Below are 24,759 nucleotides of genomic sequence, written 5' to 3' on the forward strand. Positions count from 1 at the left end.
AAACAGGATCCTAACACACAGTCGGTCTCCTCCATATACACTAAATCAAACACACATGTCCTTCCTCCCCCTATAGACCCTCTTATGCAACTTCTGTGCTAAAGTGTGTCAGAGACGAGACGATTATCTAATCATGGCTTGTTTTGAGTCCAGGGGAAGGTTCAGAACAGGATGACCTCTCAACCCCTGAGGACATGGAGCCAAAAGTCCTCTGCTCTGCCCCTCCAGAGCTGAGAGGCCTTAATGAGCCCGGCAGGACAGAGCTTGCATAACGTTGTGAGTGACCCTCCCAGTGCGTGACCAAAAAGGGATGCTTTCCTGCAAAATAAATACTGGAGGCGTCACATTGTGAAGGGTCGTTTTGTGGGTTGGGCTGAGAACTGGCATCAGTTTGCAGTGAGTTCTGCTGACATACAGTCAACATGAGTGTTGTAAATTCCACTGAGGTTGTTATCATTCTCTGCCACAGAACAGCGGTAGGGGATTAACCCAAAACACCTACAGCTGAGTCAAACAAAGAGGGTGCATGCATGCTACTAGAGATTCTGGTCAAATTTAAATCACATTCAGCTCTCTTGTTTGTTTTTATCTCTGCTGTAGCGTCTCTTTCCTGTGCTCCGGGTAACCAGACATTGCGAAAAAGTGATGGATCTGTATTTAATAGCCGTGCCGCCATTGCATCTAGTACTGAACCGGAGAACAGGAAATCAAAGCCATAGCTCATGGTTAAGAGAGATCTAGGGTTCCTCAATGATCCAAAGAAAGTCTGTTATGTGAAAAAATGCTAATAAAAGGATTGTTAAAAGAACCTTTATGTCACCAAACCCTTCTGAAGGTGTTCATCGAGGAACTTTGTCAGATTCCCAAGTGATTGCAGACTAAAATAAATCTCTTTTTTTCCTCCATCCTTTCCACCAGGTTTACAGAAAGGCAGTCAGCCAGATGAGCCAGGGCCTGATCAGGAGGTTGACGGTGCTCAGTCAGTACGAGGAGGCGCTGATCAAGATCAACGCAACGGCGGCCGAACGGCTGACGGCTCTTAAAGCGAAGCCCCAGGCGGCCATCCAGAGAGACATGCTGTCAATCTGCAACGACCCCTTCACCGTCGCCCAGCAGCTCACGCACATAGAACTGGTGAGAACGAAATCCAGAGACTGTAACTTGTGAAACATGTGCCACATCTGTCACATGGGCTGCTCACTGCAAATATTTCTTTAAAATTTGGCTTCCAGACACCTTGAGGACGGCTCAACACCATTTTTATTATTATTTTTTTATTTAGTGTCTATTTCTATCTTGCTTAATTTGTCAAGGACATTGCCCGTTGATAATCAGAAAACTGTAATTGAGCCAGACTCGACTTGATTTTTATCTACCCTACCTTTTTAAAAATCAGTTTTAATCAATACATTATATTCATCATTCGTTCTGAGACGTCAAACCTAATTAAGACGTAAACGTTATCTCCCAAAGAAACAATCAGAAAGCCTGCCAATGACTCACGCTCGTATCGGCACATGACCCCAAAGAGAGTAAGACCGAATCAATCCCGGAGTGGAGAACATGTGAGAGAGGGCAAAGCTGACACATATGATGGATTAGAAATCAGTGCGCCGGTCGAGGCGATCCGAAACACCGCGGCTCCTCCCACATCCAACCGACCGATGCATTGATTTTAAACAGTGGTGTTTTTCACTGCCACTTTGTATCCATTATATGTCAGTGTGTCATTGAAAAACAAATGAGTCACTTGAAAAACAGGGTTTAATCAAAGGTTCCTATGGTATCCGAAAGGAGAGAATAACATCAGAGTTTTACCATATAAGTACCATTAGGCTTAAACTAAGTAACTTCAGGGCAACCCCCTGGCAGCCCTGAAGGACCTATAAAGATTTCTTCAAACTATTTTAAGACCCTGGGAGATGCAAACCAAAGATGGATTAATGATGGTGATTTTCCTTTCGCCCTCATCTTTCAGGAGAGACTTAGTTACATCGGACCTGAAGAATTCGTCCAAGCCTTTGTCCAGAAAGACCCACTGGACAACGATAAGGTAACGTCTGGATGCTTTTCTAAGAATAAATCACCAGATAAGAGCAAGTATATACAGTTGTTATGCAATCCTCCTGGCGGAAACCTTGTGCGCAGACCCGATTTGTCTCCGTCTGGTGCTGGTTTGAAGTGAGACGGCCTAGTTTCTTCCCCAGACGGATATTAAGTTTACACAACACAGTGACTGGCTGCCATACAGGTCAAAGCGAGGGCAGGTGGTGATATCCAGACTGTAGCGGCAGACCAAATATCCGCTCCTCACTCACACACACACTCAGACACATACACTCAGACACACCTCACCGGCAATTTCCTCAAATCATCCTAGTGTCTGGATTAGATGGGCATGCATGCACCTCATCTCCTAGCAACCACAGCTGCCAGAGGTTTGTTTTAGGAAGGGGTGTGTGTGTGTGTGTGTGTGTGTGGCTGGCAGTGGGCTCTCTTGTCTGGCGTTCGGCTGCTAGGCAACAGGCTTTTTTGGATGCAAGGTGATGGGGGTGATGGGGGGGGGTTAAGGCTGCTTTTGTGCCTCAGGCTATCCCGCCTCGTACCCCCAACAAACCCCTTGGAAAAGACGGGAATAACTCTGTGTGTGTGTGTGTGTGTGTGTGTGTATGTTAAAATGTGTCCACTGGTGGAAAACCTCCATGGGGGCGAGTGGCGTAAGGCCAAAGGAATGTGTGGAATTAGATCAAGAGGAATCCACACAAAGGACCAGCCTGCATAAAGTGAATAACATTGGCCACTATTGTGCATATAGAAGCAGAGTGAAGTTGAGCGTGATGCGCTACACAGGTCCACTTAGCCGAGGGTTTATTTTTTTTACGCTCAGCGATGCATCGACTGGAAGAGCAAAATAAAAAAAGCAAATATCAGTTTTATTTTACTCGTTCAGCACTATTTTTGCAAAGCAATTAGCTTAAATGCTAATTGGAAGTCTGTTTTTGTTGTTGTTGCAGAGTTGCTTCAGTGATCACAAGAAGGCCAGCAATCTGGAAGCTTACGTTGAATGGTTCAACAGACTCAGTTATCTGGTGGCCACAGAGATCTGCATGGTGAGTAATGAACACGGAGCCAAAAAAATCTCACCGCTCTGCTTAAAGAAAAAGGAAGATGCGGCTGCAGCTGATGATTATTTTCATTATCAGTTAATCTGACGGTTAGGTGATGTCTTCAAATTGCTTGTCTTGTCTGACTAAAAGCCCGAAACCCAAAGATGTTAGAAAATCAGCAACTTACCACATTTACGAACCTGGAACCAGAGAATGTTTTTGTTTTTTTGCTTGATAAATGGCTTAAATTTACTAATCCGCTCACCAAAAGGAAATGAAAAGCAACAGTAAGCCCAGTGCTGTGTTCAGTCACATAGTGTCAAATAATATGTGGTTCAACAAGGCCTCAATATGTGGTAATCACCAAAATGAGCAAAACCAAAGTGACACATAGAAAAAAAAACAAAAGTTTCGCATAAAGTTTAAGTACTGAGCTACTTTCTACAAACTGCTTTTCTTCCTCGATAATGAAAAAGCCCCCTTTGAGCAAACAACTCGATTTCCAAACACATTTACCAGACAGTGCAGTTACTCCAGAAGGCTAATGCAGTTTTTAAAACGTTTCCCATTTTGTTAACAGCCTGTGAAGAAGAAGCATCGAGCAAGAGTCATCGAGTTCTTCATCGACGTGGCGCGAGAATGCTTCAACATCGGCAACTTTAACTCCCTCATGGCCATCATATGTGAGTCGGTGTTGTTTTTTCCTTCTCTTATTTTATTGTCAGCTACTTTTAACCAGAAGGGATTCTTTCCAAAACTCTGTATATTAATTTAAGGGGGATGAAGCAGTGATTCAGTCCCGTAAAACGCTGCTGATTTGAAAGCAAAGATAACGTTCAACAGCCAGCAGTTCATTTGCACAGATGAGTGTCACATTTTTAAAATTGCTGCTGTCTCATTTGGACTCTGCACTTGTTCCTGCACAGAGAGCTTTTTTTTTTCGCTCATCAGTAAATCCGATCAGCGTAGTAAATGCAATGTGTTGTTCAGTTTAGACTTTCGTGCCGTGATGTAATCTCTCCCCCTGTAGCTGTAACCTCTCATGACTTTGTCCCAGTTCGTTTCCAGCTTGCGTAATTTTATTTCAGTCTAATGATATGAGTGGGATTCAGCAGCAGCAGCAGCGGAGAGGAAGCTCATGCAGATAATTGTCTCAAATTTTGTTCTTTGGTCAGAGGAGAGAAAAACACTTGGTGACAGTGTTTCTCGTGGCTTTCTGGCGTTTGGCGTTTGACATCTTGTATTTGTTGAAACATCTGTCACTGCAGAGCATCATTTCCTCCCTTAAAACTTACAATAAAGATAAAGCGTCGCACTTCTTACTCCAAACACTTGCATTGCATTCTGGTCTATTGAAGCTACTGCATATGGACTTCTGAATGATTCCTCCCAACATGTTGGCTGAATATCAGTGCAAAGCGACGGCTGCAGAAAGAAACCCTAACTCTTTGATTCTGAGGGAAACCTGAAGCACATTTTAGGCAACTGAACGATTTATATATCATAAAATTCATTGATGATTCATTGATGGTTTCTGGTTAAGTTTGGGAAGCAGAAAAAGGAGTTTTTCTCATTTCGCCAACATGCCTTTGGGTGAGCCGCTTAACCTCAAACCGGTCCTGTGGAGCTGCTCAACAGATTGTACTGTGAATGCACTGGGCAGCTTCCAGGTGTGAATGTGTTTAATGTGTTTGTGGAAAAAAAAAAAAAGAAGAAATGACTGCACTCTGAGCAAAACTACCCAGGCTGAATAAAGGATAGAAAGACACACGTAGAGTCTCAAAGCAGCTCGAACATTTTAGAGACCTCGCTTTAGGTGTTGTAGAGGCTGAGCCAATGGGCTCAGAGATGTCTAAGCGTTTAGAGGAGAGAGGGCATCTGGTCAGCCTCACAGGCCTGAGGGGGGGAGATGTAGGGGACAGGATTTGTGTGTCCAGAGCAGAGAGCGGGGGAAGGCAGCTGGAAGAGGACACAGAATAAACCATCCAGGCAGATGGTCAGCACTGACCAGAGAGAGTGTGAGCACACGAGGGAGGAGGGAGAGAGGGAGGATGGGAGGATGAGGGGGTCGAGCAGAGTAGAGGATATTGGAGTGCCAGCTGTCCTCCGTCGTTCTCCCCTGAGAGAGAGAAAAAGAGAGAGAGAGCGCCACAGGCAAATCTCGTCTCCACCAGCCTCCTCGTCTCCTGGGAACCACACAGTTTATTAGTGATGTGATTAAAGGGTTGATTCACCAACCAAATTACAAGGAAAAATATTTCCTCACTTACCTCTAGAGGTGTCTAGCCACGCAGATAGTGCTGCTTTTGTTTGCTCAGGATCTGAAGTATCCATCTGAGATTTTTTGCCCATCCAAGTCAGACCTGATCCTAAAAGGGAGCTGAGGACAGTCCAAACTGGTGCGAATCGAACATCCGATCATAATTAGACTTGATAAGGACCAAAATGGAAAGACAACACAACACTATCAAGCAGCGGACATCCAAAAGAGTAGCATTAAATATGATGAGAATGAACAATTCTCTCCAGCAAATCGCAGATAAATTTGGAAAGACCTGCAGAGTTCTCGAGATCCTGCACGGGTCACAAGTATAGAGTTTGTTTTTAAAGCAAAACGAATCACATGGAAGGCAAAAACACTGTTGCTATCATAAAGGGGAGTGTTTGTCCCAACGGGGCCACTACCACAGTCAGCACCTGTCCTTACACACACACACACACACATACTGGCGTCTTTGTGAGTCGATGGAGTCATTTCCTAGGCGAGACGTGTCCTGACACACTGTGGTCAGACATTCATTCATTTTGGTCCCGCAGCGCTAAAGTGTCACATAAAACCGAAACTGTTTCCCCCGGCAAGTGAAGTGAGTTCAGGAAGTTTTATATTTCATCACGTATCTGAGCTCTTTTGTTTACTGAAGGGTTGTTTTGTGTTGTGCTCCGACGGTGACCCTCGGCGCCTGAACCTGCAGCGTTGCACACAAACACACAGAGGATTACCATATGGGAAGCAGAGTGCTGGGAGGGGAAACGAGGCGTGTGTTAACTCCATTGTTCCTGCAGCCTTTTGCCTCGCTGCATCAGAAGGAACAACAGTATAAAGAAAGAAAAAGGGAGGGAGGAGGTGGAGGGAGGGGGATGTTAAAGGATGACTGCCATGTGGGGGGGGGGTATGCGTCTGTCTGGCTGAATTGGGGGGAAAATGCCATGTGTTAATGCAGGCATGTTTGGGTGTTTGCCTGAATGTGTGATATCTCTCTCTTATTGTTTTTTTGTTGTCCATCTTGCAGCTGGGATGAACATGAGTCCCGTGTCTCGGTTGAAGAAGACCTGGAGCAAAGTCAAGACGGCCAAGTTTGACATCTTAGAAGTAAGTTCGCCCGAAGCTCGTCGTATCCTTGCTGAACGACGCTCCTGTGACATGAAATCAATTCAATGTGGGTGCAGTTTTTTGACATCCAGTGAGAGCTGAGGTTTAAGAACTGTCCGGGGGGGGACGGAGATCTGTCACTACTTAAAATCTGCAGTTGTGAACATTTTTTATTTCCTTTTTATCTTCAGTTTTTATTATCCTCTCCTATTCAGTTTTAATTGTCCGACTCCAGCGTTAAATTTGTGTTTTCCCACACATGTTAGCAGCTCTGTGCTTTTGTTGTGTCCTTCACTGATGACTAGCCTCGACGTGGGCGTGCAGGGGGGGGAGAGCTTTGTCTTATGAAAAAGATAAACACAGTCGTGCTTAAAGCTCCTATCAAAACGGATCTGAGTGGGAGAGCAGAGATTTTCTGTGACTCATGCAGTGTTTCTTTAGTGCAGCATAATTTAACATTAACAGACATTAAACATGTGGTCATACTGAAGCATTTTATAGGACGAAAACGCCAAAAAGTTTTTCCCAGTTTTGTTTGATTGCACAGTAAAACAAAATCACATTCCAACTGTTTTAAACTGATGTTATATGTATGATGTGCACAATAACATGTAGATAGTTGCCAGAGAAACAAAAAAAAACATCATCTCAACTCTTTTGTGATGAATATTTTCCTTTGTTTTCTCAACTTTTTCAAAGACGCCGCACACAAAAGCAAATTATCTCCCTTGTCCTACCGCCATCGTTTATACATGCACAAAGAAAAACTAGGTTAAAATATCTTCTCAGCTGTCGTTTTAACCTAAATATTCAATATCTAGTCATTGCTAAAGGTTTGCTAGATTTAAATCCCTGCTGTACACCCACAATACCTGCACAAGATATTTTACTTTATGATAAAATGTAACTAGTAAAAAAAGGGAACAGGTGAATAAACCAGAGTAGCATTATTCTGATGTAGCGCAGTGAAAGTGGAGGGAAGGGGACTCCAGAGTACAGGGAGCCCCATGTGTTGAGGTGTAGCTCTGCCCCCCCTCTCCTCATGGAGCCTGTGGTAACCCCTGGATACTGCAGGGAGGAGGCTCACTGAGCCTCACAGGCCATCAGTGCACCGTTTGATAGAGGAGATCTGAGATGGAGATGAGTCAGGCTGGGACTTCAGTGTTCAGGGAGTCAGTTCTCCACGTCTCTCTGGAGCTCGTCGTCTCCTCTCTGTCAGTCACACGTCTCCTCGCCTCTTTATTCTGTTTCCTCTTTCTCATGATTTCCTTTTACCTTCCTGTTTTTTTTTTCCCTTTGTGCCTTATTTTGTCTTTGACAAAGGATCACATGACTTTGACAAGCTAATGTCAAAACACTAAGGGTTTGAGTTGCTAAATGATGGTGTGATTAAAAGTATAGGTCCGTTTGTGTCGAGGATTTAATTATATTTACCATGTTGAACTGACACCTCAGATCCACCTCAGGCCTTTTCAGCTGCTCTCTCTAACCTTTTTTGCTTTTTCTTTTCACTCCGTAGCATCAAATGGATCCTTCGAGCAATTTCTACAACTACAGAACGGCGCTCAGAGGAGCCACGCAGAGGTCGATCACGGCCAACAGCAGCAGAGAGAAGGTGAGGCCTCAACAAAAACTGTAGCCGTGATACTTTCATTTCTCTCTGAGAGAGAGAGATTATACGACTCAGCTGTATGAATTTTTGCTTCTCAGTGCAGCATATGACTCTAAGCAGATCTTTTTCAAATTAGCAGTGCTGACATTTAAAGTGCTGCTTGTTAAATTAAAGCAGTAATTTGACGAAAGAGGGTTTTTTCATTTAAAAATCAGACTGGTAACGTCAGTTCAGGTCGGCGATTCAGTCGGATCTGCCAAATAAGTGTCCGATCATTTACAGTGGCTGCTGGATGTGTGAGTGCAAAAATAAATTCTTAAAAGTTTAAACATCTGCACTCGATACTTGTGTTTACATTTCACTCATCCAGAGCCAGTTCCAGTGAATAACCGAGAGGTTTTTGGTGTCTTGCTAAAGACCACTTCACAGCTGCTGCAGGGATCAGAAGTGACCTTTCAGTTTGTGAATAAGCAGTCCGGGCCGACGGACTGCCCTCAACAAAGTGTTTAGTGACGCATGTTTTCAGCGGAGATGCAGTTATGTAAAAAGCTGAGATGGTTATCACGATGCCTTTATCTTCATGAACTGTGACATCAATCTTGAAGGAAATATTTGATGTGGAGGCAAAAAAAAAAAGAAAGAAAAAAGGCAGAAAAACAAACCAGGGTGCAGCTGCTCGTTACTCCTTGTTATCGTCTGGACTCTGCGTTCCCATCGTGTTTGTGCCATCGACAGCCACTTGAGCGGACTTGGACAGCGGACAGAGGTTGCATAACATAACAGCGCAGCTCAGAGGGAACACACACAGGTCAAGTTATAAGTGGGCCACGATGTGAGGACGGTCTCGGTTTCCTCCTCATCAAACATGTTGTGCTCTCTCTTCAACAAGGAAAGGAAGAAAAAAAAAAAAAAGAAAAAAGAAAGCATGGCCGCCTGCCAGATCACATAGTGTTCTCTGCTGCTTCTTGAGTTGCCCGCCCTGACCGAGTTTGAACCGCTGCAGTGCTTGTGCGTTGCCAGGCGTTAGTGGTTAGCCTCTCCTCACGTCATGACAAGTTTAAAAAAAAAGTGTTTTCTTTAAGGAGACAGAGTGTACTGTCAATATGTATCTGGCTCCCCGAGGTTCGTGAGGGATGTTTTTTTCGGAGCTCAAATATGCAAACAAACCCGGACAAGAGGTCAGGGTCATGAAATGGAAAGTTCCCGAGAAGTCTGGTATGTTCTTGCTCTTATGACCTCTCCTTTTAGGGAGGGGGTCGGAGGGGGGCTTGTTTATGATCTCCTGCAGGCATCCACGGCGCTGTTGACTTTGTCGGAGGATCAACAAAGCCACAATCATCATTTTGATATTGTTTTGCCGGAATTATGTTCTTTACTCCTGTTGCTGTGAGGACAGAAAGGCTTAATAGATCCAACGTTTGTTGCTATGTTGATTTATTTGCTTGAAATAACATTTTAACCAAATGCCAGACAGCTGATCTGAAGCAGACTTGATGAATCACATGTTTTGGTTGTGAAGCAACAGCTCAGTAAGATATTTTACAAGAAGAATGCAGGAAATACTCCACCTTACATCAGGTCGGACCGCATGATCGTCTCCCGTTGCTTTTTATCAAAGTACTGCAAAGTCAGAGTGTCAAACAAAGATCTGAGATCTCTCTGAGACTCCGGAGCAGCAGGTAGCGTCTATGTTAACACATCATGAGATCCAGAATCTTATTGTTCCTAAACAGTAGAAGAAGTTAATAGATGTCAGCAGCTTTTGATAGATATAGTACATCCTCTATAGCAGATCTCATTTTTCACCACAAATCCAGACTTGGCGCCCTCCTGGCTCCAGACCCTAAACATCCTCTGTGTGTCCAGCTGTGAAAATGACTTCCTCTCTGGTACCACTGGACCACTTTTATCACTCAACATAGAACATGTGTGTGCAGACGTGTGTGTGCAGACATGACAACAGTGTTCGGTACATACAGACGAGTGTCAACATCCCTGTTAAGCACATCCTGCTCCTGCAGAGCCCTCGCCGTGTGTGCAGACTCTCTGACTTCTCTCCGACGTCCACTGTGAAGTAATCATGTTAGTTGCAAAACACTTTTTTTTTTGGCGGGATTTCTTGTAAACAAGCTCACGACGAAAGCGAAAGGAGTTGAAGAAGAACATATGAAATTAATCGACTAGTTTGGCAACAACAGTTTATTCAAGTGTGACCTCTGACCTCTGACACAGAATTATCTCAGCTAAATACTAAGCAACAAAAATCAATATTTGCTTTAAGGAAATGCGGAATATGCGGTGTTGGCGTTTCTCTGTTAAGTTCCGATGTCATGGACGTTTGATGTTTTTTGGGTGGGGAATGTGTTAGGATGGTCAGGGAAGAAGTGACAGAGTTTTTTTTCCTCTATGTGTGATATTGCAGCATCATCTCTCAACACTGAGCAACATAAGAGATATTTTGTGTTTATCAGCCATAGCAACTGATAAATACCAGATTTAATAAGCCAGCATTTTTACCAGTATTTGAACGGAGACTGGTGCACCTTCCCCATACTGCTCTCCATCAAGATCTATTAGTGCCCAGACACGCAGTGACCTGAATCATTGTATGGGGGTGGCGATGAATTATTCAGGGGACTTTGAAGGGGAATTTTTCTCTTTTTTTTTTCCTCTGAAAAACACACTTTCATCTTCAGTCTCACTTCTCAATTTTTTTGTTTTAAGGAATTCATCCTGGGAATTTTATAGGTTAACATACATGCTGCAACAAGCCTATGGGTCTGTTTTCTCTACAAGTGTTGTAACAAATCCTCTTTTGTCAAGAGTGATCCTTTGATTGATGTTTATATAAAGCCAACATGCCCGTGAATCATATGGAAGTCCCCCCTCGCATCTTCTCAGTGAAATTAAATCCCTTTCTCTTTCTCTTGTCTTGCAGATTGTCATCCCTTTCTTCAGCCTGCTCATAAAAGACATCTACTTCCTCAACGAGGGCTGTGCCAACAGGCTGCAGAGCGGACAAATCAACTTTGAGGTAAAAACGAATTTCAAATTCCCCCTGAGGGGAGTTTCCCCTGCGACAGATTACAGCAGGTTTTCTCCTTTTTTTCCCACAGCTGACTTCTCAGCTGACTTGTCACAAAAACGTCACTGTATTTACTACACATGGCAACGGATTGGGCGCTATTTATGTCGACTTCCCTACAGAGTGTTAGAGAATGAAGAAGTAAGACTTGAGTGTGTAAAGTTCAGCTGTGTTTCCATGGAGCAATCACACTGACCACTGGCCGCAGACTCATCAGTGTTTCCACTGGTCTTCAGTCACAGTTAATCTGAATCAGACACTATTTTAAGGTTGAATTCTATCCTGGGAAACTGTGCTGAGTCCTTTTTGACATCCTGTCATGGGTACACAATCGCACCACAGAGCTGCCCACTGTAACCACAGTGTAGTGCTGTGCGTCACTGGGCAGAGCCATTGGATCCCTGGTTACATAATTGACTCAAATATCACAATATTAAAGAGATGAGAAGCAACAACTTCATATGCATGCATTGCTGCATGTAGGCTCCTCAACATGTTGATACCTGTTAACTTCTATTCATCTTCTTTTTGTTTCATTTTTAGAAATTCTGGGAACTCGCCAAACAAGTTAGCGAGTTCATGACTTGGAAGAAGGTGGAGTGTCCCTTCGAGAAGGATCGGAAGATCCTGCAGTACCTGCTGACTGCTCCAGTGTTCACTGAAGATGGTGAGTTCACCAGACCCTCATGAAGGAGTAGTTTGACATTTTGTAAAATATGCATATACGCTCTCTCGCCAAGAGTTAGACGAGAAGGTCGATACTGCTCGTGCCTGTATGCTAAACATGAAGCAGCTGCTTAGCTTAGCTTAGCATTAAGACTTCTCACAAAAGTTCAAAAATACGCCTACAAAAGTGTTTTTATTTACATTGAAAGCAACACAGCAGATACAGAGCTATTATCAAATGATGAAACATGATGTGATGAGTCCTCTGAGTCATCATCCTTGATAAAAATATAGTAGACCAGAGAAAAACATACTGACTGTTTTTACCACTAAGACTCAAATCCACACACACACACCTTGTTATCACCTCTCCTACTCCAGCAGCGCCGATAGTTACGCTCTCCTTTAATCCACATCAAAGTCCTGTCGTCTCACTGGCTCCGGCTCTTATCACCGTCTTATCAGAGAGAGACAGGGAAGTCTGTAAAATCCTCCTGACACTGAAGTGCTCTAGCTGAACTGACCAATCACCTGTGAGCGCTTCGTATCACCCCCCGTGCTCTTCTTCAGCCATATAGATAGACGACACTATCACCCATGGGTGACAGTGTTGGGTGATAGTAAACATCCTCCTGTCATCCACAGACAGTGACAGTAAATGTGAATAAAAGTGATGTTTTTCACTTTTTAGTGTGAGTATGCAGATCAGCTGAACTACTCAGGCAACAGGAAGTAGTGGTAACAACATAAACAAACCCAGAGGACGACTCAGGGACACTCCATCCAGCTATTTTTAGACTCCAGATGAATTTTTGAACATCAGCTTTTTTTTGTCCCTGCACTTTCGATACTTCTCACTGTAGATTACATGTGTTTCTATCAATCAGTATTGAAGGCACAATTAAGAAATTAACCGCAAACTGCCCTCAAACTAGAGTTTTAATACCCCTTGGAGATTTAAAAACTTTACTATCTGATGTTTTTTTATGACTCTTGTAAGTGTTTTTACTAATTCTTTGTTGATTCTCCTCCTCTACTGGAGCTTCAAAAATTCATTTTTAAGTCTTTTTTAACTCATTTTTAAGAGTCTTTATGTTAAACAGCTACATCATATAAATGATACACTGCTAAACTGTAGCAACACACTATATATTCTGTTTTTCACATCTGTCACTGCTGAAACAAAGTGCAGAAACCAGTAACTCCATTTTAAAACGTTTACTGTAGCCTAGCGAGATCTATCATCTCTGTCAAAAAGCTCTCTGTTCATGGACTACCTGACATAACAAGTGCAATTGGCCGTTATGTCTTCAGCAGAGGTAATAGAGCATCTCAGTGACAGAAACATTATAACCAACATTAACGGAAGTAATAACAAATACTCATTACTACTAATATAGATACCTGTATCTGAATATTGGTTTTCTTTTTATGGAATTTTTTGTTTTTTACCAATTTTTATTGAAAAATAGCCAGATAAAAAAAAGATATTAGCAGTTTAAACTGATTTTTATCTGCATTTTTATCTCCCCGCCCATCCAAAATTAGTTTTTCCTAAAGCGAAAAGACAGCGTGTATCACTGAAAATGCTTTTGGTGATAGAAAATCCAATGAAAAATGGGGATAAAATATAGGTCAGAGTCCTGACTATAAGTCAAGCAAATCAGGGTAGACTATTAAAGTTACATGTCACACAGAGTTACACGCCACCCCGGGAATCAATCAATCAGAGTGAATGTCATGTTTTCCAATAATAATTTAAAAAGCTAATAATGTTTCTCTGATTTTTTTCTTTTTGCTCTGCAGCTTTATATCTGGCGTCGTACGAGAGCGAAGGTCCTGAGAACAACATGGAGAAAGACAGATGGAAGTCTCTGAGGTGTGTATGATCCCCCCTCCACCCCTCCCCGCCCCCCTCCCACGTTACATCTCTCTCTTCACACACACACACACACCCTCAGGGGTTTCGAGTCTTTCAATCACGGCTGTCACCCGCATCCCCTCCTGCCTCCCCACTGACCAGGCAGACCCAGAGGGATGTAGGTCACACACTGATGCTGACCTGCACGCTGTTCAATAAACGCATTAAACACACACACACACGAACGCTCATCATTCTTCTCGGTCACACCATCACTCGCGTACACGCATGCAAAAGGACATCCGTCATTTTCACACAATTACATCCTCTGCACACATAACATACCCTCTGATCACACAGTGCTCTGGATGTGTGTGTGTTTGTGTGTTTGTGTGTGTGTGAGAAGATGGATGAGAGAAAATCGTCTTTGTTTGGTCGGCTCTAACTGGTTGAAGAAAGCCCCAGAGAGCTGACAGAGGGATATTTCCTCTTGCTTCAGCATCACTGAAGTTTAATTGACACAAACTGAGTCGGGGATGTTTGGTCCCTCCGTAGAGACAAAAAGGCGTCGTTCAGCACTCGAGACGTTTGTCGGGTGTCTCGCTGCCATTATAGTTTTTAGTTTTTTTTTAACTTGAAGGAATAAAATGATTGAAAACGTGTTTAAAAGCCTTTAGAAATAGCAAATATGTGTAGAAGTGTGGGGTTACAGCCACATACAGTGGATGCAGAGTTTAGACTTAAAAGATGATGACAGAACATAATGAGTAAACATATTTGGCTGATAAATAAAAACAGTAAAGTCTTTATTTGGATCCACATGAACGTCAACGTAGTGACTTCCTGTTTTCCACAATTAGAACAAGAATATAGTTCAACTGAGTAATAACTTCCCACTTTCAAGAGACTAAATGTGTTATTCTCCTCTTTATGATGCCATCAGATCAATTATAACAGTAATTTTACCAGTTAGTCAAGGCTTTTATTTTCTAAATCCTCTGTGTCTGGCAGCTCTTTCCTGTTGCATTTTACATTTCTGATTTGTTTAGAAGAAATTGTTGTCAGAAACTCATATAATATTTAATATATTGAAAAAGAAAAGAGAATCCTAGTAGCTAGAGAGCCAAATATTTTTTTCTCAGGCGCTGGTGGAGACCAAAACAGAGCTAAAAGAGTAAAATAATGGACTTAAGTTCATCAGGTGGACACAAAATAAGCAAAATAAACAAGAAAGTTTACTGTTATATCAGACGTTACAACTTTAAAGGTCATGTCAGGGCTGTCAGCTTCCTATTGGCCAAAATTTTATTTAAAAAAGCAGCTTAAAACATATTTTTGAAAACATTAAAAACAGTAATGAAATATCTGCAGCCTACTTCTGTAATAAACCTCCTATAAGCAAAACTGCCAGTAAAAGTCACTCATCTAAACAGTTTCTTCATAGTTTTTACTTACACAACAGCTCTTGCACATATTTAGAAAGACATAAATCTTACAAAGAACAACAACAACAAAAAAAAGACACAAAACTTGAAATGTGACAATACATGAGACAGACATGTAAAAATAAAGCCAGTATTTAAAGGACAGTAAGCACATGATTTGAAGCTGACAGTCATGCTGCAGGTTGCCAAAAATTGACCCCATACACACCCAACCATCCAAACGCAGATGTATGAATCAGATCTGCTGGCAAGGGTCAAAGGTGAGAGCAGGTTTTGGATCCAGAGCTCAGTGATTGTTGGGTTAAACCCAGTCAGGGTGGATCCAGTTGGCTGTGTGTGAGAGAGAGGTCACGTTTCCTGACTGCCTGCCAACCCTCCCTGCGTCCCTCCCGAGCTTTGCCTCCGCTGCGACACGATCTGTCACTTTATTCCAGCCGAGCCGCGTCAGCAGAACGTGCCGCTCGGCTGTTCAGACCGTCTCTCCGCACACTTCATCACCTCCCTCCCCCACCCCACCCACCCCCCCAAAATCCAACAAAGATAAGACAAACTGTTGCTGCGACTGACAATTTGTAACTGTTTTGACCATTTTGAAGACAGGAGGGTTGTGTTTTTGTTTTTCTGTTTGTATGTTTGCTGGAAATCTCAAAGCCTGAACAGATTTCAATTAAATTTGGTGGAAAATTAAACCGAGGGCCAAAAACCACATGATTCGTTTTTGTTGGTTGTCCAACGTCAAGACGGCTCACTGAACGAGTTTCAAACCCAATTTAAGCAACAGTTTTGAGCAAAGCTTAGCCAACTTCAACTAACAGTTTGTGTTTCTTTCTCTTTTCTCCACAGATCCACTCTGCTAAGCAGGGTCTAAACCTCTAAGCTAAAGATACCAGAATGAAGACAAACCCCCCCCTCCACCCCCCGACAAGTGAGCTGTTCTCAGTCAACGTCGCTGTTGTTGTCCAAACGAAGTATCCCCATGTTGGAAGGGAAACGACAATCTCTACTTTGGCTGGCGAGGACCCTTTTGTGTTCCCCCCCAGCTTCAGATTTCTATTAAGCTCGGCTTTTCCTTATCCTCTCGCTCTATGTGCTGTATATTTCAGGACAGCTGTTTTTTTCATCTCTTTGTATGACTTTGTAGTCTTTTTTTAAAAAAAAGAAACTCTACAAACCTTCACTGTAAAAGCCAAGGGATGTGCTTTTCTCTTGTCCGAAGCATTTTGCCCTGATAAACCTTCTGTGAGCGTTATACGGAGTCGTTGGGGTTGTTTGTTCCCCCCTCGGCAGTTTTCAACATGTTTTTTTCCACTGAAGCTACAAGTTAGCTGCTGGTTAGCTAACTCAACAGACACGCTACTCTATCTCTCTCTCTCTCTGGTTCCATAAGCCAGCATTCTCTGTATGGAGAACTTCAAAAAAAAAAAAAAAAAAACGTACCTGCAACACTGTTGTTTATCATGAAGCTAGCCATTATTTGTAGTTTATTTGTTATGTTCGTCTCCTTCCTTTTTGTACGATACCTGTGTATCTCTTCAGCTTCATGTTTCTAAAGGTTTTTGATGTGTAAGAGAAAAAAAAATGCGCTGGCTGCATTTTAAAAGAAGATGTAATTGGTTTTGTTTTGTTTGTGTTGTATATCGTTTTGTGATTCGCTAAACCCAGAAAGCACCACTTCCTCGCGGTTTATCGATGGCACACTCAAGGTCTCAGTACGCTTCAGTCACTAAGGGCTCGTCAGATGATCCAACAGCGTCTGAAAGCTCTTTTCCTCTTGGAATTGAGGTTTGAGACAATCTGACGCTCGCTTTGTTTGAAGCGTACTGAGGCCTTCTGCTCTGAGCTTAAATACAAGGTGTGATGATAGTATGTTTCCTCTTGTTCCTGATAATCAGTGTTAAAACAGCCCATCCTGCTGCGGAGAAGGTGAACCGGGCTGCGTGTGGGCTGCTTTTTGGGTTAACATGCATCCATTCCCCCCTTTTTGTTTCTGTTCTAGTGTAGAAAATCAGTGTGGTTGTGCTGCCCCCTGGTGGTTTGGTCAGAAAAGTGAATGAATTTTGTGTGGTTGAATAATGTGAACTGAGGATTTCTGTTTTAAACCCCTCCCCCCCCCCAACACACACACACACACATGCTGAATAATATCCTTTTTTATTTTTCATATTATTAAAAGTAAAAGTTTCCTCCATATCTTTTTATTTATAAATCTATTTGTGTAGTCATTATGTCCTCATGCCAATATCTACTATTGTTTTTATTGTTATTTAATTTTGTACTCGGTACATAACATGCTTAAGTAGTCCTCAGATATTGGCTTAACTATTTTTTTTATACACGTTTGTATGAGACACTTATTTTTCAAGGTACTAGCTCAGAGTATGAAGTTAAATATTTTTTGACTGACGTCTGCTTTGCCTTGACAGCTTCTCCCTCAACACAGAGTGCTGTTGTGGTTTTATTGTGTACATACTGTATGTTTTGCTTTCCTTCCTGTGTTCATCCATTTGTATTTGGACTGTTAAAATGGAATAGAGGAACAGTTTATAAATGAGTTAGTTGTGTTTTAAAAGAGAAAGTTAATAAAAGAATGTTTAAAATGACTGGTTGACTGCGTGTGTTTGTTAAATGTTCAAGAGTTTTAACAGCAGAGAATCACATCAGGTAATACAGTGGAAATTACGTTCAGAATATATGTTGTATAAATATTTGTGCATAATAATCAGTTATGTACAATTATAATTCCAAGCACTTAACTTAAGCTTTTGTTTTGGGCTCATTTAGTTACAGGTCTAAATTGTAAACGCTTCATTATCAGATCAATCATTTCTGAATAATTTCCCAGGAAGTCCCCTGGAAAGAACCTGATCCAGTTATCAAGATAACAGAAACAGTGTTCAGATGAATTCTTCCAATTAATGCTAGTAGTGTAACCATGACACAGTACACAGCAGGTCAGCTGAACATGCAAAAATGTGTCATTTGTCTGCAAACATGCAAACAATTTAACTTTCCAGAATTAAATTGTGAATAAATATTAACTTGAGTTTAAACCATACTTGTCTTTAAAGGAAATGTCTCTTTGTCCTGTAAGAAGTAGCCTATCATAAATTATTCCCTGAAACTTCCCGGGACATTACGGACCTGTAAAATCAAACTTTACCTAAAATGCAAGATATGTTAAACTTTTAAAGCAACTTAAGTATTCTTTATATGATTAATCGTCAAAGATTTTTAGATTGTACATGAAAAAAAATATCAAAAGCAACTTTTTAAATACAAGTATGATATTTTTTCTATATATGGGTATGCTTAATGTCTGGGAAGAGGACTTGATGCAAACTACACAGTGTTCTAATATTGTTAAAGCTCCCAAAATGATCAAATTTCACCATTGAAGTCTGAAAACTTAACATAGCTCACTAATATTAACATTGAGCAGGTGGATATTTTGGGATTTGGGGGTCATAATTACAAAGGGATCAAACCTCAGATTCTCTCTGTGTTGACATTTTTATGGTCAAATATGAACTTATTGGTGTTTTAGTTGAATCATTAATGTTTTTAAGGACCTTTAGTATTACCAGTTCTTTCCAGAGTGCTGCGATTATGCAAAGTTTCCACCTGGAGCTTTAAGTGCCACTTTTTAAATAATGTAAAATTCCTTAACAGAGACACTGTAGGTCTGTCCCGCCTGCCCACATGAGTTCTGGAGGCAGCTAAGGCTGATTCGCCTTCATCAAGCGATGAATCAAAAAGTCATGAGCAAAGAAATGAAGGAGCACTTCATGCAGAGAGAAGTGGACTCACCACACAGTGCTACAGCATCATCTCATGGCTGGACTGTGGCTGTTTACAACATCTAGGAGCAAACTATGTGAAAAGAAAGAAAGAAAGAAGGATAAGTGTATTAAAATCTCCATGTAATCCTGTAATTATTCCCTGACATTGACAAGAAGCATGAACTAAAAGAAGAAAACCATCTGAAAAAAGGCTCTGCCGACTACGTCCATCATCACATCAGAATAAATCTTTAACAAAACAACCTCTGATGTGACATATAGACCTAATCAAGATGGATCAGGGGAAAATTCTAGCACATGAAACAGTTCTTCCTTTCTCTTGACTCTCTAATAAATGCAAAAAATATTGAAATACATCAATAAAAAGGCACTTTAAGCTTCTTTTTAATCAATTTGCTGCAGGATAACATTATGAAATGCTGTGTAAGACAAAATAAAAACTTTATGATCAATATTTGAGGGAGTCAGTGAGTAGAAACAGATATAATATGATCATATTTTCTGCATGGATGCAAAAAAACAAACACACATATTTGGCTCCACCAAGTGACCAAATGAAGTTAGTGCAGCTGATCAGTCTGCTGCTGAATTCAAGGACTCATCTGATAAATACACAGATATCTTGCTGACATACTGTGGTTTTAAACTGACACCTGCATGACCTCCACATGCTGCTGTAAAATCATTTCAATATGAGTCACCGTAGATGTGAATATTTTTGTCTTCTTCTCTGTTGATGTGTGATCTCGGAGACAGAAATCATCGTCCTACATTAACATTTATAATGCTTTTCTAAATTTGGCAGCTGCTCTAACCCGCCTCTGAAATGAATCACACATGTCAAACAATAAAGGAATAAAACAGATGATATTTTGGGAGGCAGTAAAAACATAAAGTGTTTTTGGTATGTGTCTTGTGTCAATGATTAGACTGATCCAGATGCACCGTAATTTAAAACAGGTTAGATTTATTAATTAAAACATCATTTGAGACAACGTTATTAAAAAAAGAAGCAGAGAGAAATGAGAATTATTAAGGAATATGGAATAAAATCACGTTACATTTGAAGGGAACACATGAATGAATTTGCAGGTACGTTATAGAAAAAATGAAATGAAATGTTCATAATGTGAGGATGTTAAATAGAGAGAGTGTGCATGTGTTCACTTGTGTGTATGATTATATTTTTATTTACTTGAGAGAATAAAAGTAGGATGACTGCTCAGAAATAGCGTGGGAGTATTTTTTTTTTTTCTCTATCTTTTCTGTTGTTTGTTGAGTGTCTGGTTTTATTTGCTTTACGTGGAGCTTAATTGTGTTTAATTGTGCTTTTGGTTTTGTATTAAACAAGAAAACCAAACCATAAATTGTGTAAAATCCAGCACATAGAATGACATATTATACATACAATAATATGACTGTATAGCATTAGAATGATGTGATATTCAATGGCATGTAAAATGTAATGTCCTGCTTCATGATGTTCAAAATAAATACACTATGTCTTGTAAAAATGAAGAGTGATGCAAACAACATATTGCATCCTGTTGTTTAAATGTGTCCACACTAATTCACAGGTCATGTTTGGTGCAGAAAGAGTTCTCAAGTGTTGGAAAACTCAAACATATGATGCATCATGTAATACACTATAAATTACACTATGTTGTCCACACAGTGACACTGTGATGCTTTAATGTCATCATCCTACACTGGACAAGAAGAAATTTGAACATTTAAATGACTGGATAACTTTATATTTTCATATCTCTTAAAAATCATTCAGATAAAACAGGCGAGGTTTTTGGTTGAACCTGTAGACATGTACAGCTGGTGACAGGAGGTCACTGACACTGCAGAGGTTGGCAGCCACTGCACTAAACTATTGAGCCAAAGAGTAAAGTCAGACTTTCCGAGACCTTTAAAGGACGACAAGCAATAACATTTAGAGACATTACAAATATGGAAACTGCAGCTACTGTCATCTATCTGGTCAGATAACAATCACTGTACAGCTGTAAACACACTAAACATCCAGATGAGCCCACACAGATAGACAGCATATATGTGTCAAGTGAGGGGTGACAGTGTTAAAAACTGAGCCACCATGCAGCCAAAACAATCAATGCTTCCAATCTGAACACGGGTTCTGCCAGAGTGCCCTTAAGCAAGAGACTGGCACCCTACTCAGACAACAAGAATAAAGAAAAGACATCTTCAGATCATGTGTCAGCCTCTCAGACTCCTCTCAGGTTCAGGTTGGGAGTCACTGAGCAGGGACCAGATGCATAAAACTGTGTGTAGATTCATGACTAAAACTGTGTGCACGCACAAAGCCAGAAACATGCAAACACCAGATTTATAAAGCTGTGCGTACACATGGTTCTGCTTTTTTTAAATAAATCTCAGTAATTGTAGAACTGTGGGCGCACGTGCAAGAGCCTCATTTCCACTCCCACAATTATAATAATAATCATATCAATCCGCCGCGTGCTCCACCGGTCTGTCCACCTGTCAATGAAACAAACAGGAAAGAAGAGGTGCTGCACCGGCGAGGTTCTCCAGCCAGAACAGCCATTACGCGCGACCATTACGCACGGCTGTGCGGCTCTTTATAGCGTGCGTATCATAAATCCATCACATGGACAGTAAACCATCAGCAGCAGTCATATCTTGTAATTGAAATGTAATCAATGTTTAGATTGTAACTCTTATATCTAAATAGACTTTACAAACTGTGCCATATGAAAGGGAGGAAAAGAATATTAACAGCAAAATAAAACGTTGGTTTCCATGTAAATTAAAAGAAAGATAAACTGAATCACACAAAAACCATTAATCAATATTACGTGTGTAAAATGCGCCTTTGATCGGCATTTTACAAATCTGTGTCAACACAAAAAAACCCCATCAAACAATCAGTGCAGCTGGTTGTCAACCAAAACAATGTTTTACTAAAAGATTCCGTCTCTCATCGTATATTTCATCTCCACCTCATCACATCACTTTAGAAGAACATGTGCAGGCCTGGTTTGAAGAATGCGTGAGGTGTTCACATTCTGTGTTTATGGGCCAAATAGCAGTTTATATGCGGAGAATGGCGTAAGCAGGGGTTTTTTTGTGTGTACGCATCGTTTATGCATCTGGTCCCCTGGATTATTACTTTGTTGTGGTTCCGAGTCCTGCAGATGAATCAGCTTTGGCCACCTGCCATTATTGTTCTGTGTGCCTGTCGATGGAATCCGCTGCAGGCCAAGCTGCTCAGAACGGCGTCACTGGGAAAACCAATTAATCATTTCGGGATGCAAAGGACTGCAGCTTCGGGTAGACTTTCAGCTCAGTCAGAAAAAAAAAGTGAAATGCATGATAAGAAACATGACATATGGTCACATGGAGTCAAAGAGAGGATTAATGAGATGAATTATCTGCTTAAAAGACATATTGGACTCTGCACTTTTTAATATTGTATTGATCTATCTCATCTTTTAAACAATGTCTATCCTTTTTTATTCTCATGTTGGTACCACCTTGTGTTAATGGGGGTTTAATATGTTACTAATAGATTTATTAATGGGTTGTAGGTAATTCGCTTATGCTTTATAGATCACTTATAACCTATTACTAAAGCAACAGGTTGTGGAAAAGTCTCCTCCAGCAGGATCCTGGCTTATCTCTCAAATGAATCAGGACTGTTTGTTCACGTACTTCTGGAAAAGAGCTGCAGGACATCTCAACCCGAATCCATTTATTAGACAACGTATTAACATTTATATCAACTCCAGACTCAAGGGATTACTGCAAGAATAAACATTTATAATAGAAGACTTTCTAACTTTTCCTGCCGGCGTATTAGAGAGTGTGAAGCTCATCTTTATCACTTAATCAGTTCATAATGTTACTAGATGAATAATGGAGGGTTTATTAGAGAGTGAGAAACCCATTTGTTATGACTTACAACTTGTATTATTAATATATTCGGTGGTTGTTAGTTATGATCCCTCAAATCTGGAGATAATACAAATGTTTGGAAGTTGTTAATCAAAGATGTCCTGCAGCTCTTCTCCAAAAGTAAAGAAGCAAAGCAAGTGACCAGCTGGAGGAGGAATTTCCACAACCTGGCAACCCAAAAGTTGTTCTTATTAATGACTTATATCTGATCTATAAAACATTACAAGGAACCAGTAATGTAGTAACAGATTATAGTCCCTTTATAAAGGGTGCTTTGTTAGAAAGTGGTATCTATCTCTTATTTAGCTGTTTCTTTTTCTTTTTTTTTATCTTTTTATTTCTTTAAAAAATGTGTCATGTATCATCCTAATTTGTATTTATTACGATGCATTTCCTGTATAATGCTTGTAATTGGCTTTGTATATGAAATGTGCCATAAAAGTACACTTGTCCAGTTCTTTCCTGCTGAAAAGAACAAATACATTCATTTATTTAATTATTTCTTTAATTATTGGACAAACCAATAATAAAACTACAGCCAAATATTTTACACAAGCAGAGAACTGAGAGGTGAAAGCAAACATGCCTCATTTCTTTACAGAAATAGATTCCTTACTGACATCTGTTAAACCTCTGGATTCATATAGCTTCATATATATATATATAGCTATGTGCTATTTTTTCTCCTCTTACTGCTATTTTTAAGTTTTACTATTTTATTGTCTGTTTTATTTTTGTTGGTATGCTTGTCTTTATAGTTATATTTGGACCAACACTTATCATAATTTTGCTTTTGTGCCTCTTGATTCATGCAGTGTTGAAGCTTTTATCTCCCTGTAAGTTTGTGCAACTGTTTTGTTCCTATGCTGCAATAAAAATAAAGAAATAGGCCTAAATTTAAAAAAAAAAAAAAAAAACACACATACACAGCCTACAAACCCTAATCTCAGTTTCTTCTCAACCAACAGAAAAATGTTTATCCTAAAAGTTTATTTGGACGTAAAGTGAAGAGTTTCTCAGTCGACGACTTTTCTTCTTCTTCGCCTTCTTTTTTTTTTTTGTAGATTTGGCTCCACGTCGTGTACACCTGACCTGGCAATCATACCCGGTTGCCGCGCACGCGAGCGAGAACGCGCTCAGCCGAGGAGGAGAGACACCGAGAGCGCGCGACACAGGGAGAGAGAGAGAGAGACAGAGAGGGAGGAGAGGATGCGAGCAGTGCTGTAGATAGACCCCGTCTCTCTGTACTGATGCTAACACATCATTTCTGCTCTTAAACAGTCTTCAACGACCGTCTGAAGGCTCGGAGCTCTGATCAGGTGAGAACTGAAATCTGCTCCAAACTAGACTCATCTCAGGGGGGGAAGAATGACGAGGCATCGGGAAGTTACAGGTGCACGAGATGTAGTTGTTATTTTGTAAACGGAATTCATTTTCACAGCCTTCACGAGACATATGTTATGGGGGGGGGGGGGTATTAATACAGCAGGATATTATATATTACCTGTAAATCTTTTTTATTTCAAAAGAGTTGAAGCATCAAAACAAAAGAAAATATTTAAAGATCTTCCCAAAAAGATTCATAGATGATGGCAGAATAGTCCGAGCTTACATCCACTCACTATCCCAGCAGGAATGTGATGAATGAAGTCTACTGTATGTGTGAGTGGGAGACAGTCCCACACGACAAAAACAGGATTGTTCTCTGGCATTTTCCCCTCATGTACTCTCTCAGTATGTGGACAGAAACATGCTTTAAAGATGATTTTTTTTTAGAATATAATTACACTGTTGGAGTTGTATTTTTTTCTTTTATTATGATGAGCTTCCCAAACAGCTTTTCCTTTCTCTGCTGCAATCTGAGCAGA

At 40.8% G+C, this 24,759-nt stretch overlaps 2 protein-coding genes across 3 annotated transcripts in view; both read left to right on the forward strand.

Annotated features, from left to right (window-relative positions):
• rasgef1ba (RasGEF domain family, member 1Ba) overlaps nucleotides 1-17,746 on the forward strand; it is a 142,913-nt gene extending 125,167 nt beyond the window's left edge. For both annotated transcript variants that reach the window (XM_067572247.1, XM_067572254.1), the window contains 10 exons: nucleotides 919-1,134; nucleotides 1,979-2,053; nucleotides 3,015-3,110; nucleotides 3,688-3,790; nucleotides 6,398-6,477; nucleotides 7,997-8,092; nucleotides 11,028-11,123; nucleotides 11,718-11,841; nucleotides 13,647-13,719; nucleotides 15,990-17,746. In XM_067572247.1, the coding sequence (XP_067428348.1) occupies nucleotides 919-1,134; nucleotides 1,979-2,053; nucleotides 3,015-3,110; nucleotides 3,688-3,790; nucleotides 6,398-6,477; nucleotides 7,997-8,092; nucleotides 11,028-11,123; nucleotides 11,718-11,841; nucleotides 13,647-13,719; nucleotides 15,990-16,014 (984 nt within the window). In that variant the 3' untranslated portion in view covers nucleotides 16,015-17,746. The remainder of the gene's footprint in view (nucleotides 1-918; nucleotides 1,135-1,978; nucleotides 2,054-3,014; nucleotides 3,111-3,687; nucleotides 3,791-6,397; nucleotides 6,478-7,996; nucleotides 8,093-11,027; nucleotides 11,124-11,717; nucleotides 11,842-13,646; nucleotides 13,720-15,989) is intronic.
• A 6,204-nt stretch (nucleotides 17,747-23,950) lies between these two features.
• Nucleotides 23,951-24,759, forward strand: part of prkg2 (protein kinase cGMP-dependent 2) — a 35,263-nt gene continuing 34,454 nt past the window's right edge. The window contains exon 1 of the mRNA XM_067572279.1: nucleotides 23,951-24,210. The gene's annotated coding sequence lies outside the window, so the exon portion shown is untranslated. The remainder of the gene's footprint in view (nucleotides 24,211-24,759) is intronic.

Source organism: Thunnus thynnus, chromosome 2 (assembly GCF_963924715.1).
Source record: "Thunnus thynnus chromosome 2, fThuThy2.1, whole genome shotgun sequence".
In the NCBI taxonomy this organism is placed as follows: domain Eukaryota; kingdom Metazoa; phylum Chordata; class Actinopteri; order Scombriformes; family Scombridae; genus Thunnus; species Thunnus thynnus.